The 17085-nt window shown below is 33.2% G+C and overlaps 2 protein-coding genes across 4 annotated transcripts; one reads left to right on the forward strand and one right to left on the reverse strand.

The window, feature by feature from the left end:
* The first annotated feature begins 660 nt into the window (after window positions 1-660).
* Window positions 661-6428, forward strand: LOC116348739. Its single transcript, XM_031779839.1, has 4 exons — window positions 661-1087; window positions 1229-2389; window positions 3577-3706; window positions 3888-6428. The coding sequence occupies exons 1-4, from the start codon at window positions 743-745 to the stop codon at window positions 4247-4249; spliced, it is 1998 nt and encodes a 665-aa protein (XP_031635699.1). The 5' UTR covers window positions 661-742; the 3' UTR covers window positions 4250-6428.
* Window positions 6429-6993: 565 nt separating this feature from the next.
* Window positions 6994-16906, reverse strand: LOC116348713 (proline dehydrogenase 1, mitochondrial). Of its 3 annotated transcripts, none has more exons than XM_031779785.1 (13): window positions 15979-16906; window positions 11960-12081; window positions 11610-11696; window positions 10839-11020; window positions 10209-10244; window positions 9966-10030; window positions 9828-9891; window positions 9640-9754; window positions 9399-9573; window positions 9173-9334; window positions 8915-9106; window positions 8664-8841; window positions 6994-8583 (listed from the first exon to the last, which is right to left on the reverse strand). In XM_031779785.1, exons 1-13 carry the CDS (start codon window positions 16396-16398, stop codon window positions 8378-8380), a joined length of 2004 nt encoding a protein of 667 aa, XP_031635645.1. In that variant the 5' UTR covers window positions 16399-16906; the 3' UTR covers window positions 6994-8377. The 3 variants fall into 3 exon arrangements, with proteins under 3 accessions (XP_031635645.1, XP_031635646.1, XP_031635647.1); XM_031779786.1 differs by lacking the exon at window positions 11960-12081 and adding an exon at window positions 12268-12389; XM_031779787.1 differs by lacking the exon at window positions 10209-10244 and having other exon boundaries at window positions 15979-16905.
* Window positions 16907-17085: the final 179 nt, after the last annotated feature.

The following is a 17085-nucleotide window of genomic DNA, read 5'->3' on the forward strand; positions in this document are numbered from 1 at the left end:
ACTGTGTTATATATGTTTTTAAAAAAAATTATGGAGCAACCCTCGTATGTATGAAAAACGGAAAAAGGCGAAATGTATTGTAATAAAAACAGAAGAGAAGTAAAATAAGGAGAGCAGGAAAATAACCGTTGCACAAGCCAGAAGAAAGTTTTTAATGGGTTTGTTCTCAGTCCATTTTTCTCACATTTTGCGTGCTACAATTTTTTTTTTCTATGTCTCTTTCTTTCTTCTCTATCGCCAATGTTGTTGTCACTTTACACTCCGTTTACAATATGTTTGCGAATAGCAAATACGCAAGGCCAATTGGCTTGCATTGAACCGGGCAACGGAAATTTAAACGTGATTTATATTCATTTGTATGGATTTGTATGGCACACGCGGTGTGCATTTGTGTGTGGGTTCTCTTTGCGCCACGTTGACAATTTTCTATTTCAAATAAAGAAAGGAAAATACGAGTATCGAACAAAAAAGGGTTTCGAATGCAATGGCAAATATCATGAAAATTGCCCATTCCAAAGATTAATAATCATAGAAAAACGTGATCGATTTCATGTTTCATCATTTCTATTTTCATTACCATTTCTATGCGTCGTTTCGATTTCAAACTGAAGAGTGGAAAAAAACGTGCGCACAAAGAAAAGGAAATATAAACGACCATTAAATCAACATACAGTGCACAGTGTATAAAAGAAAGAAATTCTTACATAAAATATATATTTTATATTGACATTCATTTTAGCATATGGCAGCTTATTCGCCGATTTCATCGCGTAATCATCGTATAAATCCAGCGCCTCCGTACCATATTTCCAGTACTGCCAATTCAGCGAATCCAACAACATCATATAATGGCGGTGGGATTCTATCAAACGTGTTCCACGGAAATCTCACGGGAGGCTCTAGGCGACGCGAATCAATAAACAGTTCAATTGGTGCCACTTCGATTCGACGTTTGTTAACAGTTAATCGTGGTTGTCGGCATAAAATTTCGTCACATATTCGTGCTAAAGTGGCGAAAAACTTCGCACTTTTAATCATTTCGCATGGTTTGATGTCAGCCGTTTTAGTGCCAATGTTTGGTTTACAGGTAAGAACATGTTCACAAATTGATTTTCACAATTAGTAAAATAACATTGATCGATACGTTGTGTATGTGCCAATGACATACAAAATTGAATTGTGTATTCTTGTTATTTTATTTGCTCTTTTTCTCTTGTGTATGCCACAGGCCTCAAATTCAATGTGGTTTCATCAGGAATCATGGTTACTAAGAAAAATCGGACCAAACGTTGGCCCATTGCTGTTGGGTTTATGCTTTTTCGTTACATCCGGAACGTGTTTGTTGACAACGAGATTAGTGAAAAAATTCGGTTACATTCAATTAATTATCGCGCACTATGCCATTCTCTGTATATTCCTATTGATTCATTTATATCCAACGATTTGGTTGCTCATCATTGCATACTTTTTGCTCGGCATAACAATGGGCCCGAGCATGATATGCAAATGGAACTTAGTGGTGCTATTTGCAAGTCGAATAAGTTGCGGTCAAACGGAATGTCCAACATTGAGTGCAATGATGAATGAGAGTGTCGGCACTGATGACTACAAAGGATTTTGTAATCGAAATGAACGCGTACGAAGATTAGCACGTTGGTTTCATGCCATGCAAGACATTGGAATTTTGGTTGGCGCTTTAATTGCATCAATTATAATCTCATGCGCAGCAACCGAATCAAAGTGCATTCTCACACAACAATTTTTCAAATTAAATCGAGATAATAGCAGCAACAACAGCACCAACAATCTAGTTATCGATAATATTCGAATGAATACGCTTAACGATACCCATAGAGGAATTGATATTAGCCATTTAAGTAGAAATAGTTTTATGCCAAATAAATCAAAATCGACCGCTGATTCAAGCGGTGTGGACGATGCACGAGAAACATCGACGACAACAATGCCATCGACACTGGTACACACAACAACCGAATCGGATAGAATTGGAAACGGTCTGAGTATACTGAAATATTATCAACAATCATTTTTCAGTCAGCACAATGAACTGCTGGACAGCCTGTTCAACACAAACGAACGTGGTGTGAGAATCTGTGGTGCGGGCTCGTGTCCAACATGGAATCGTGCATTCGAAAGCAATGTCACCGAAGAGTATAATTGGTTCACATTTTCGGGCACCATACCAATGACATTGTTTTATATTATTTTGGCAGCGATTGCATTGGGTCTTGCTTGTTTATCGCAACAAGTTGACACAACATTCAAATATGAGAATTTCAAAATGATCACCGACACACTTTTATTGGCCAGCCCAATGGCATATTTTATTGGTACCGAACAGGGTTACGTATTGGGAGGTTTTACAAGGGTAAGTTAGAAATGTTATTTCTTAATTTGGGTTTTATTGTAGTGATAAGGATGTTATAGACAGTTGACATCCGTTTTTGCACAAAAACATAGAACAAAAAAGACATATCGCTTATTTAAATCATTCCGTTTGCATTGATTTATGTGTGTCTTTAGAATGCCTGTCGGTTGTATAACAAAAATGTGCCAGACGTTTCAGTTGATACGTGTCACTTTTCGTTCGTTCGTATTACTATTATAAGTTTGAAAAAAACCAATTATTACTGCATCTGACATAAATTCACACTTTTCTCTGGTTTTGATTTTCTTTTCTCCATTTTCATTTTCCCAAATAAAGCTTACTACGTACATCATAATAATTCAAAGTGTGAAAACCCCCATCTGCCTCTGACAATCGCAGTCAATCTTCAAAATGACTTTGCTACTTTTTTTTACCCATTCCCAAAGCAAAGAAAAAAAAAATGATTTTCCATCAAAGTAATGCGTCTTTCACTTATCTTTAGGAAATAGTTGAAAAGCAATTCATCGGCATGTGTGGTGATGTATGGGAATGCGTTTCATTTTGGATAAAATATTTTATTTCGATTTCCATTTCGATTATAAGCGGGACACACAGAGAAAGAAACAAAAAGAGAAATGATAAAAAAACAACACGCCATGCCATTCGTCAACGGAAAAGAATAAAAACCAATAAATTCGGTGCTTCGATACACATACACATTTTCGAAATTGCCACAGATAAATGAAAAGTCATCTAAAGTAGAATTGATGTATGAATATTTATCACCAAATGGAATAAAGCATATTGTAATGTTTATCGTGTGGCTCTCACAATGGCTGAGTTCGTTCATAAATTTTGTGTCAGTGAGACGAATAATTTCAATCTTTTCGAGTTCATACTTATTTCTGGAATCTGATATCGCCACACAGCACGGCTGATGCTGAGTGGCATTTGCTGTCACAAATTTGACATACAATTGTAGCATTATCGGAAAATAAGCGCGATTTTTCGATGTTTTATTTTCGGTCTGTATTTTGTTCAATGTGCAAAGTAGTGCGGAAGAGTGGTGCGAGAATGTTACACATAAAATTACTGTAAGAAATATGATCTGTTCCATCGCATCAATACGTTTTTTTCCTCTGCTTATTTTTCATCCATCCCTTTTTTTTCTCTTTATGCATTGCCAGGCATTTGTGTCGTGTACGCTTGGCGCACAAATGGTGGCTGGCACTCTAGTTTTAATGGGTGGAATGCAGCTCATCGTTTCATGTACTTTAAGCATGCTTTTGCGCCACGTTAAACGTTCAGCCGTTTTAGGTAAGTAAATTCTTTTTTCGCCTGTACACACAAAATATGCGAAACATCTTTGGCATGTGATAAATTGCGTGTAGCAAAAACATTTTGCAAACCAAAAAAGATATATAGTCATATGTACAATTTTGTGTTCACTATTGACTTTGTGTGTGTCTGTGTTTTTTTCTCTCTCGTTTATTTGCAGTGGCTGCGTTTTTCTTTCAATCATGTTTGCTACTCGTGCTGGCAAATTGGAAGCCATCACAAGATGATAGCGCTCTATTTTACGTGATTGCTGCCGCCTGGGGTGCCTGCAATGGCATTTGGGAAACACTTTTATTCGCATTAATAACATTAACGCACATCAATAGTATTATACAAATTTCATCGCCGTTGCAAGCGTTTCGATTTTTGGGCATGGGTCTCACATTTGCCACACACGGTTATTTATGTGAAAATTTAAAAATTCTCATTCTATTTATATTGCTCGTCATTAGTGTAATTCCTTATGCAATGCTGGAAATTCGTATGGAAGGACAACGTAAAGCACAGTCAAACAGCATATGACGAAAAATGCTCAGCTAGTTGAGCAGATCGCCTAGACCAAATCGATATTCATGGTACTTCAGTTGCCGAATTCGATTCTAGAATCAAATAAATTCCCTCTCTATCCCTCTCTCATTCATCAAACTTGAACGTAAACATATGGTATGTATTTCTAACATAACAGTTATGTCATATACATCTATATATTCGGTATCAATCTTAATCGCACTTTGACGAATATTCTTAGCATTAACATACGCATTGATAGATATGACATCTAGATATAAGAATCAGCGAAACGATAGCTATTCAATATACACATTGTACTGTATATGTTTAAATTAAACGTAAGTGAAATTGTACCATATGGAAATGAGTTTATCAAACCAGCCAATTCAGTTAACATTAGAGGTATAAGTGAAATTCAAAGAAGATGAAAAAAAAAATGAACAAAACAAAATTATCGCCATACAAAAGCTTGCACAACTCTATTACAGAAGTTGAATTTTGATTTGACATTTTATTAGGTTATATATAGTATAAATTACATATAAATTGTATGCATAAGAATCAAAGTCTATTTGATAAATTGTCATGAGCAAATAATTTAGATCGAGATGGAGTCGATATTGACTTTTAACTCGAAATTTATCCATTTGAGAATTGAAAATGCAAAATCAAATATTGAAAGTGCTCATGGGAATTTTCTCAACAATTTATTGTATTACACAAATGAATAATGTGGAATTTTAAAAGATGAAATTGAGTCTATAAAACATTTTTTGAAATATTAGACTTGAAGTGATTGCCTGCGTTGAAACAATGAAGAGTCAACATTTAGTGTCGGTGTAATATGCAAATTTTATTAAATTAATTATGGTAGCTGTTTAAATGAACTCAACGAACTACTGAAAAATGGTTGGGTTTTCGACCGACAAAATATATTAGGAATTCGTAGGAAAGGTCCATAGAAACTGGTTGTTAGCAACCAAACACTGACAAAAATCTCAATCTAAAGTTTAAAATTGTTGATTTTCACCCCAAATCGGACAAATTACAACATTATTCAAAAATCTGGTAGGTACTGTGTAGTGATTGTAAAAAGAGTTATAATTTATTGAATTTTGGTTGGATATCAAACAACTTTTTAACATTATGAGTGGAAAGGTAAAATTCCGTTTAACTTACATAAGCTCGGTGAGCATATAGTATAATGTCCCATTATTACTTTAGTGTTCACCATGAAAGAGTGGCTTTAATACTTCAATGAAAAACAATGAAATTCAAACAATAGTTCGCTTCTATTGTAATTTTAACATGCCATAGAATCTAGTTAGCTTCTATACTTAGTATCAATTGTTATATAATACGAAAAAAAAATAGGCAAGAAATTGCTTGAACTTTTGTGTTTGGCGCAACAAAAAGGAACTGTATTTAGAAAAATGAAATGGTAAAATGAATAAATTGGAGCCAATTTCACCGTCATATAACTCGATAAATTCAGCGAATACACATATACTACTACTATAGATGTTATAAACGTGTTCGTTAAGTAACAAATATATTGACAGCTATAAAATCGTATAATTAAACTATTTTATTAGATGGATAGAAGCCTTTGGTATGAATTTATATAGATTATCCAAAAATTGCGAATGTTATTTAGTTTTACCAAATGTTGTTCGTAAAGAATATTTAAAAAGGACGCGAAGGATGTTTGCGGAGTGAAACATTTCCTGGTGTATTGCATTTACAAAAGTTTGCTTTGATACAAAGTTGATTTATTCTTATTGGACATTGAATGGAATCCAAAACATAAAAAAATGGAAAAAAAACCCCACAAGAATAAGATAAAAACTGTTGTACTATTCAATGACTTTTTCATTGGACTTTCCATGGAAACTATGAAAATAACAATCCCGCTGAAAACCATCGAATGCATATCAACTGATGTATAAAAGTTTATCACAAGAAATGCAAAAGTTATTGAATTGGGTGTATTAAGTCAATCAAACATGCGAAACGGCTCCAAAGTGTCTAGTCATCTGTCTAACAAAATTTACTAACCTGTCTATCGTATTCACTTAGAGTGAGTGTTTAAGTGTGCCAAAAAATGAATAAACATTTGTTAATTAGAAAAGTAGTATAGTTATGGCGGTTCTGTCCAAACCGATTTGGACAGAATCGCTATAACTATACTACTTAGAAACAATTCCTGAGTTTTAACCGCGAAAGAGAAAAACATATACATAAATATAAATAAATATTAACAAATAAAGCTCGTTATATACAAAGTTTGTATTAACATAACACACAAACTATGCAAACTTTGCGCTGTTTAATTTCCCAACATCTCTCTGGTTGGTGTAGCTTTAATGGCATTCTATTTCCGTGCACAAGCTGTATATAGAGTTATAAAATGGTAAGTAGTAAAGTAAAAAGACCATAGTGTTTGAAATATTATTACATAATTTATTGTCATTCAACTTTAGTTTTATTTTTCAGATTACAGTTCTAGCGTATGATGTCTTTTTCACTTTTATTGATGCACACACTCTATTGTGATATATTCTTTTACTGTCATTTTAATTTTTCAATCTTCAAGCTTTGTGGTGACTTTTGCAAAATTCGTTTTCGCCATTATTTTCTTTTTTCTTTGTCGTTTTAACGAGGATCAAAAACTCATTTGCTAACTCTAAGTCTCTGTTCTTTGCAGTCTACATTGTTTCGAAATTAATTTTTCGTGTATATTGTGTGTGTGTGTGTGCTTTGGTGGTGTTTTGCTGCCGTTTTTTTTTTTGCTGATATTACATATGGACTAATTATGGGCTTTTCAATAATTTATTATTTTTTTGGCGAGAAAAGATTTTAAAATATTCATTTTTTATCTAACGCTTACTGTGTGTATGATAACTCAAACCGAAATACATTTTGAATGATTAAAGTCATTTTTATAGAACATATTGAACGCACAGTTTTAACAAATTCAACTCTCAAAACGAAGCGCTTGGCCAAATCAAAAACTCTGTCATTTTTATTGAATGTTAAAATTGACCTGTACAAAGCGATGACAAAGAAAAAGAATAAACACCTTTTTTAGTTAATTCATCTGCTCCGATGAATTCATCTTGACACAGGCTCCTTCATTCGAAGAATATTTCAACTTGTTAACAGCAATTATATTTTATCAATCAAATCAATGTACAGTTATTTTGATCATGACATCATAACTATTATTTTATTTATTTATTATCGTTACAAATCGCAAATTTGTTTTGTATGATTTTTCTTTCATTAACATGGACATAAAACATTCAATGTATAATTTTCGTAATGCAATTTCGTAAATTTCTATTCGGGCCTGCCTGGTGCGAATCACATGTCATTGCCGTTTGCATCAAATCCAAATGAACAATATAAAGAATTATAAATTAAGTACATTCTCGTTATTTTGATTATTTTATTGTGTGGTTGAGTGTGTAACTGAAATACCGAGGCGAATTGTGACAAAAAGGTCTATCCAGACTGAATTTGTTGGCTAATTTTAACTTATATCAATGAAACAAACGCTTTTTTTCTCATTTTAAATAAAAATCACATACCGTTAAATTAAGTTATAAATACTTGCAAATATTAAAATAATAATTGAAAAGGAATAACTTTTTGTTGAATTATTGTTGTTTTTTCTTCTAGTACAAACAATATACACACAGTTTACATTTGCTTCGCTATCTTCAAAATGACAAATACACAATTGTAAAATCTATGACGAATTTTTATCGCAAAATGCGCACAATAAGAGATTCTAAAGTAGCATTTTGCATTTTTCTTTAATCCTTCTGTCTGTTAAACTATCATCTCTCTGTGTAGGATTTAAAATCCGCAACGATTTTTTTGTGTAGTTTTTCTTTTTCTTTTTATAAATTTTCAAAACATTCAAAATTTGTTTTTGTTTTTCTCTTGTTTACTTAGTTCAATAATTAATTGAGTACATTTCGTAATTTCGGTTGGTGTACGTGTATGTGTATTTGTGTGTGCTTGCATGTGTGCCGTCCGTTGCGCGTTGGTTTTTCTCAGTTCCAAAAAAATACATTGCTTATTAACATTGTAATGGATGGAGGAACGATAAAATGAATGAAATTGACGCGCTTAGATTGGTACATAATTTCCTTTCGGTTTGTAGAACAATTGACCCTTGAATAGCCGGCGCATAATTTCGGATCTCAAAAGACTTTTCTCTTTTTGGATTTTCTTCAAAACGCCCTTATTTTCCTGAGCCCGTCGCGATAAATATGGGAGAACTTCGTGAACAGGACCATAGGGGATGTATTTATACGCCGAATAACCGGCTTGACCTTTTGTAAAAACAACAACAACAAAAAGCAGATGCAATTAGAAAGTTGAAGTCGTTCAAATCCAAAAAAATATTATTTACCAAGTGGCATTGTGATGTAATCACACATTCCGAGCAATTGACCAAAGCAAATGACTTTGTCTTCCGGCGACAAACCAATCTCTTTCATTTTTTCAATGGCAAAACGGACCGTGTCTTCATTATGACTAGCCACCATGATACCGATTTTCTTCGCATCTTCACCCTTGTCCTTCAATAACTGTGCGAATAAAAAAATTCGTATTTATTTTAAACGAAAAACACTCATTGAATATATGTAAATTGATTCAAACCTTAATTCGTCGCAAGCATTCGGTCAACGTTTTATGATACATTTCGGTGGTGGCTTCATAGCTCGGATTAATTGGATCAGTATAACCGAGAGCATCAGCTCTTGCGCGCTCCTGTTCCATGTATGCGCCTCGTACTAATTTCGCACCAAAGTAGAAATTTTGACGTGTCGATTGCTCCAAATCCATGCATACCTGCAATGATTAAACGAACAGTTCAATTAAACAGTGGTTTGTTGCAAGAAATTTAAATTAACTAACCTCATTAAATGCTTCTTTCAAGTAACATTGGTACGTATTGAAGACAATGGCCTTTTTCGTATTATATTTTCGCATCATTTCAAGAGTGATCCGAGAAATGGCTGGTTGGAAGTAGGTTTGTTCAGCATCGATCATGATGCGCACATCTAAATCTTCGGCAGCCTAAAAGAAATATGAATATCATGGATGAAATCACAAAAAATGACGAAATTTGTGCGAATAATACCTTTACAATGGTATTCACTCTTCGGATCATGTTACGGAACATTTCCTCTTCTTTGGCTGGAATTTGAGAGATAAGCCGTCTCATTTGTCCAGTTTTCGGATCTGGTACACGGAAAGTTTCACTCAATTCGCTATCAGCATCGACAATGCCCGACCAGGGGAATAAATGCAAAATTCTATCGAAACGAAAGAATAAAGTCAACCGACTGTGACATCGATATATAATCATATGTTTGATTTACCCTTCTTTGTCCGATGTTATGTTTTTCAAGAAGTTCTTAACGTCCTTGTTATCGCCCACTTTTGAATAATACTGTTCGAGGTCCTTAATCGTTTTGTGATGCGACATCACATTGCCTAAAAAATGAGAGGGAGCACATTTGGTCAAATTGAGTGAAAAGAAGAATCGATTTGAATTTATAAAACATACCGTGGCCGCCAACCATATCCATCATATACTGACGAGTTTGCATGATTACCTCTGACAATTGTAGCTGTGTAATGAATTAATGAATTTTTTGATAAATATGAATGGGTCTAATGTTTTACTGTTTAATGTGAGACTCACAAGTAATTGAGGCCGACCGAGAGCGGTTAATTTAATCGCTGTTATACCCGTTCCGAATGTAGCACCTTGAAAAAATAAAAAAATGATAGTTTTTTTTCATTAAATTCACACACATCATTTTTCTATAAACTAATAATTGAAGCGATTACATCTACAGCAGCAACAACAACAACAACAACAATAACAACAACAATACAAAAATGAAGTAAAATAAGCAATTTATTATTATTAGTTTGGTCTTACCGCTGCTACATCTGTTTGGCAATTTCAAATCATACTCTTCAAAAATTATGAGTTAAGTTTTAGTATAAATTGATTGTTAGATTTGGTTTGATTGGATTTGATAAGTGGCATGTTTGATAAAAATGTTCAAGCGATAAGTTGCAACAAAGAAGACCAGCGGCGAACAATTTGATTTATTTGAGCAGCACCAAAATATTCCATTTAATATAAAAACGAAAATACAGATGAAAAAAAAGAAGAAGAAATAAGATGAGATGAATAAAATACATCAAATCATTGCATTCCATGTATGGGGATTTCATTTTATCTACTCTGACTCAGTTTTTTTTTCTCAAATGAATGTTTTTTTTATTTTGTTTGAAAATTCTTTTGAGATTCATCATATTGTATGCGATTCAGTCAATTTTTCTTGAATACAAATCAAATGAATCTCTGAAGTATTTTCTCTCGTTGTTTTGAATTAACTTTTTTTTAAAGTCATGAATGAAATGCCAATGTCTAAAAAAGGGGGTTGGTGTCTGTTTCGAAATGAGCAAAACCTGTTTTATTTATCGCTTTAAAGTCAATATTCTAGTTAAATAACAAGAATTCTAGAAAAAATGACCATTGGGACATAGTTTTAAAACCTACCTGACACAGCCTCAAGGCATTTGATAAAAATTTCCATGTTTCGTTCGCAAGTCGCTTCGTTCAAATAGAAATAAGTTCGGGCACTCTTCACTTTGAAACGTCGATCGGCAAATGTTTTATCAACCGTATATTGTGGTAAGTTGGCACCATCAGTTGGCGTAGATGCTGCCGATGTTGAAGCACTGTAACGATGAAAAAAACAACCATTTAAATTCAATGAATTGAAACCTTACAAGTGAATGGGATAATATACATGTTTTTTTTATCACACCAGATTGAGATGCGTTTTTATTTTTCTATTGAATCCATTCTAACGGAGATACAAATGTTTCGTGTTGAAGTTGGGGTGGAGGGGGAAGGAATTTTCTAAGTATGATGAGAGATAAATATATCTGACTTCTCACCAGACAATTGTATATTCAGCCGTTGATTGTGTAAAATTGCATTTACTTGAATTTTTATCGACGTTTTGTTGAAGACTTGATGTTGAACTAAAATATCAAAATCAATACGATTTTCATAGAATTTATTCAGAGAGTTTGCATTGAAAACGAAATGAATGAACTGATGAACATTGTACAGTATCGATTTTAAAGCGGTATTTTTCCAATCTGATGATTGAATTGAATATTACGATTTGCATTTACAATGGATTGTAGCTCTTCGACTTACTGATTGGTGTTGGTGTGTGTATGTTTGAGTGCGGAAAAGCAATAAGGGAACAATATAAATTGGCTTCAAACAGTTTAGATTAAAAGTGTAATGACTTACTCAACTTCACGTTGTTCAGCTTCTTCCTGAGATAAATCCTCTTCAACTGAATAGTCAAGAATTGGTTTAACACCGAACGAACGAAGCCTGTGAATTCGATTATATAAATTTTCATTAAAATTTCCAACATGTAAACAGACAAAGCAAAACAAAAAAAACAAATGCGCGTGGATTTCTATAATTGTGTGTTAATAATGTGTTTTAAAATAAATTTAAAAAAAAAAAATTGCTTCAAATTGTGGTGTATCAAACGAAAAGCTGTTATATGAAAATGGATGCAAATCTTCGTGAAGAATATAAATAACAAAACACATGGGAATGGAAAAGGTATACAGAATACGAATGATAACCTTTCAAGAGTCGGTACGATTTTGTGGCGATCCTCGCCAGCAACGAAATGTCCGTAAAATGTCGACTTCATTATCAAACCGAAGAGTTTTTCGCCGAAAATCGCTTTGCAAATTTTCATTATCTATTTTATTTGTTTTTATTTGTAATTGTGTTGATTAAAGATTTTCGTTTTTATTATATCACACGTAAATCCATAAGAAAATGAGTCCGGATATTTTGGAAAGAGTCGCAACGAATAGAAAAAGAGAAAAAAGAGAAAACAGAATTGTTCGATTAAAAATCAGTCGTAATTAAAAAGTGAATTTACCTTTCAACGCTTGGTATTATTTTATACTGATTCTCGCCGGCGACAAAATGCCCGTAAAATGTGTGTTTCATTATTGCGGTAAATAATCGTTGACCTAGTATTGCTTGAACCACACGCATTATCTAAATTTTATTTTCAAAAATTAATTGTAAGTTGTGAAATGCAGCTAAATTCATTTTGAGTGCGTCAACATTAAGAAGTCTCTCATCTAATGTATACATCGAACCACAATAAGCCATATAAAATCATATCATTTGTATGTGCCTTTCATTCTCATAAACAACAACTAATTAATTTCACTTCGAAGTCGTCAAAGTGCGCTGTTCTGGCAATCATAAGAAAATGTCTATTAATCAAAAATGGTTTGTTTATATCGTGCTACAGTTGTCAGCTGATTAAAGAATTTTTCACTGCATTTTGTTATTATTGTTATTATACAAAAGATCTAAAGCAAAATGAAAATAGCTTTGACAACGATCATTTTGTACTTTGATCCGAAATTCGTTGACACCTTTTTGAATGAGACGCGTTTAGATAAACACTTGGGTATTTTTAACATCCTCGTAACGTGTTGTGCATTTCTGTGTTCAATCGTCTGAGGATCGCTTTTTTAAAAATCACAAAAAATTTCTTTATCGTGAAAGGTCAAAATAACCCACAACGTAAAATATGTATGTTCCACGGTGATGATGAAATCTTTAAAATTTCTTTAATCAGATGATTTGATCATACATTGGTATGAATTGAATTATAAATTGAAAAAAAGCTAACCTTACCATTAGTCATTTATTAAAAAAAAATTGAAATTTATACAATAAAAGCAAATGTTTCGACATCATCCTCAAACAATGACACACCGAAATAATTGCTCTTTTTGAATAAATTGCACTTTTTCTATATTCGATTCAAAGATTTCGTCTCTTTTGCCATTTTTTTAAAAATAATATTTTATCATTAATCGATCAATTAATGTCTCATACATTTATAGCTGCAATGGATTTAAGCCAAATCTTTATTATTTGAAATTTAATTTTAATTGGGCTCAAATTCCATTCATTTAAACATATGTTATTTGATTACAGTTTTGCAAAAAATTGCATTACACACTTTTTTGGCAAGAAAAAAATGCTAATTGTTGCCAGAAAAAATATGTATTATAGATGTATTGCTGCGACACACATTTGAAAGTGGTATTGAGTATACACAACTGAGCGTTCAACGCTTTTACACGCTCAACACGTGCTTTGTTCCGTCATTTTAATTTTCGTTCGCATTGATTCAGATATATACTCTGCATGCTGCTGATAACTCAACCGTTTTAAACCGCGTTTTATAACATTTTTTCTTTTATAGTCTGCGTTGAAGCATCTGTTTCAAGTGAGCACTGACCGGCTCCTCGACATTGAGAGACTACCTTAATGATACGTTTGCATACGTTTGCTAGTGTGCATAACATTCATATTCATCACTATAGGAAAGTTTGGATCTGTTGCCAATTCAGATTCATCGTGAGTGACTTAATTAATCATACACCGTATGAATTGAAACACAAACACTGGTGATGGTTTTATCTGTTTATTTTTATAATGGTTTCATTCAACTCAGCTGTATACTTTAAATTATAACCTGTATGCATACGATTGAACATTTTAAAGTATAACATTGAACGACCGTGATGATAAAAATTAATTTTCGGCAAAAAAAAATAATCATCAAATGTTTAATAGGTAATTCATTTCAATCATTTTTGCAGCCTGATTTCGGGAAATATTTCCAACCTTCGATGCTAAGTTGTGATAAAAGAAGAATGGATCTTTTTTTCATCTTAGTCTATGTCTAGACACTTCTTCCGTCAGAAGATAGTTTAGTCTCTGTAAAACAAATTACCGAATTTTGAATCACAGGTTGTGCGCGTGTATGTATATTGTGTATACACGAATTAGTATATGTATGGGTAATACACAGTTTGGCAACCGTGTAACTAAAATGTAAACCAAAATTTTCCACATGCGCAGAAGCGCGTGCTTTGATCGCTGTTTGTGAGACTGTGAATGTATTTGTAAATATTTCGCACTCTAATATGCGTATCTCAGTAATCTTCTTAAATTTTCCATTGAATTTTGTATGCTCACCTTATATTCGATATAAAATTCATATTCGGATAAATAAATCAATGACACGAGTGGATTTGATTGTAGAAAGAGAAAATCGTAAAATAAACTCTGAAATAAAACCAATGTGCGTGTTCTAAATTTAATTTCGGCCTACATATGACACTTTTTTCATTATGCGGAAGTCGTATACTCCGCTAAGAACAATATACAAAATAATTTTTTTAAATAATTTTAGACTACCCGACATACTGAAGATAAGAACAGTTGATTGTTTCTATGGTTGAATAGGAACAAATTGGCATATATTTTTTTATTGAGGTGGTTCAGTTGCGGTATACTTCCGATTGTTTTATTTCGTTCTTCTCTCTTTTTCTCACTTTACATCTGTAAATTATACATGTGTTTGTGTTTGTACACACGCAAAACTTTTTTTCCTTTGTTATTTATCGTCACATCGGTATATGGTACACATACACCTATGCATTGTTTTACTTTACCCAAAAGAACCTAACAACATGACGTTTGCATCGCAAAAGCAATCAATGACGACTTTTATGTATAGAATTTTAATAAATAGCAACAACAATTTTTTTGCCCAACAATTTATATAATGGGTTAGCTTATAAATTGCTTTGTAGCACGAATTTTTTTTTTCGCCTTTTTTATATAACGAATCATAAATCTTTCCCACATTTACTTTGACAAATTTTGATAGTTTTCAATTTTAAATCACAGCTAACTGTCTGCAATGGAATTGAATTCAACCAATTTTTATTTGTATGGCACGGCGAATGTGATAATTCGGCGGCTCTCCTTTCAATTTATAATTTCATACACGTGATAATTATAGAATTGAGAAGTGCGAAATATCCAAATTTGGAGTATCCCACATATTAAATCAGTTATTAGTATAATTTTGATGACGATAAGTAGATATGCATTTCTTTTGCCAGTATCTCGATTTATCTCGTGACGTAAAGTATTTTTATGCCTTTTTTTCCTACGTGTAATTTTTTTTATCCTTTTTTCTGCGAAAGGGTCTATAAATAAAAATTACAGGAGCTGACTACTTGTACGATTTTACGCAGAGTGCTGTGTATCTTTCGAAGTAAAGAAAATTCGTAAAAGATGATCTATTGCGAGCTGAGGTTTCAATGCTAACAGTGTGAACAGGCTGCTTTTTTATTATTGAATACTTTCATCGATACAAGATACGTGGAAGTCTTTGATGTAATATGATTCTCTGAATGAAGGCGTCATTTGAGTGCGAACCAAAAATCATTTTGAAGGAAAATCAACGCAGAAAAATCGATTGTGCTGTATGGTAGATTTTCTTTTCCTAAGGCGAAATGAGCGATTTTGGCTGTTTTTCACACAGATAGATTACGTAACGTCAACTATGATATTATTTTTACATGCGCAACATTTTCTGCACTGTATCGCACAAGCATCAACATATTCAGAACGAAAATGATAATATTCGCATAGAGAATTCATGGTGGCGTCAGCACAAACGAATCATCAGTATAAAAAATAACTTTGTTACAGCATTTGATGGTCCAGATGAAAAATAAATGTTCCATAAATGTTCCATTACCTTCATGTTATTCTCAACGAGATATTCAGACGAACACATTAAATAAACAAAGTAGGCGCGAATCAATTCCCATGTTGTTTTGCTTTTAAATGCAGCTATTGGATCGTTGAAGCTAACATCCAATGGGTCACGTTGTGGTTTTTCATCATTTGAAGTGCTGACCGGTGATGTTGGCGTGGTCTTGGTGGCCGCCAATGTAGACATCGACGTTTTTTGATCGTTTGCATGGCTTGATGTATTGATTTCATGTCTCAAATCAATGTAGTACTTCTGGCATGCCAATAGTTCGGCCCGTGAGAATTTTCCATTGTTCAATGCCGCAAAGACATGGCCATTTCGGTGGACACTTGATCGACTTGATGACGAGAATTTTCGTGCTAACGATTGCTTACAGCGGGTAACTGAACGCAAAAACGCCATTACACGACACTAGAAACAGCAACAAATATATTTTTTCGGGAGAGAATTCGAATGGATTTTTTTTTTTTAATTATCTTGTTGTCTTCACTAACTCTTCGCAATCTTTTTTATGGTCTTCTTTTTATACGGTTTATTTGAGCGACGAATATTCTTATTCGGTGATTTCGTTCGAAAATTCAACACTGCAAACACTGTTACTGACGAAAAATCAATAAAAGACAACGATTCACACGGTTAGTGGAACTCGGTTCATTCACACGGAACAATTGTTTTTTTGTGAAAGAAACGAAAATTGAGTCGACAACGATTCGACTTGAATTACCACGTAGACAATTTTAAAAAACAGTTGTCATAAATTTAAACGCACGAAATTTATAAGTTGACAATTCTTGTAACTTGTAAAATATGCTTAATAAAAATTTCCTTTCCACACTGTTATTCAAAAGATAATAATTTTCTTTTTCACCTAACCGAAAACTGCGTGCAAGTGCGACAAGCGATACTGGCAGAATGAAAGAGACACACAAATGAATTTCATTTCAAAATCCTGCGCAAACGCAAATCATGCAAATATTTCCATCTCTTTCGTATCGCATGACGACAACCGTCAATTATTCTCTTTTTTTATCGTTTTTTCTCTCTCTTTCACCTCACATCGTGGGATACATCCATTTCGTTCTTTTTATC

The sequence above is a fragment of the Contarinia nasturtii genome, unplaced genomic scaffold (assembly GCF_009176525.2).
Source record: "Contarinia nasturtii isolate CC-2019 unplaced genomic scaffold, AAFC_CNas_1.1 Cnas_scaffold_2678, whole genome shotgun sequence".
NCBI classification, from domain to species: Eukaryota; Metazoa; Arthropoda; class Insecta; order Diptera; family Cecidomyiidae; genus Contarinia; species Contarinia nasturtii.

Bases quoted from the DNA above. Each gene is read 5' to 3' on its own strand.
- LOC116348739 (XM_031779839.1), top strand. From the start codon at position 743: ATGGCAGCTTATTCGCCGATTTCATCGCGTAATCATCGTATAAATCCA. The intron at 1,088-1,228 runs GTAAGAACATGT...TGTATGCCACAG, and splicing joins TGCCAATGTTTGGTTTACAG to GCCTCAAATTCAATGTGGTT. The intron at 2,390-3,576 runs GTAAGTTAGAAA...ATGCATTGCCAG, and splicing joins TATTGGGAGGTTTTACAAGG to GCATTTGTGTCGTGTACGCT.
- LOC116348713 (XM_031779785.1), bottom strand. From the start codon at position 16,398: ATGGCGTTTTTGCGTTCAGTTACCCGCTGTAAGCAATCGTTAGCACGA. The intron at 11,697-11,959 runs GTTATCATTCGT...TCGAATTCACAG, and splicing joins ATCGTACCGACTCTTGAAAG to GCTTCGTTCGTTCGGTGTTA. The intron at 9,755-9,827 runs GTATGTTTTATA...CTCATTTTTTAG, and splicing joins GGATATGGTTGGCGGCCACG to GCAATGTGATGTCGCATCAC.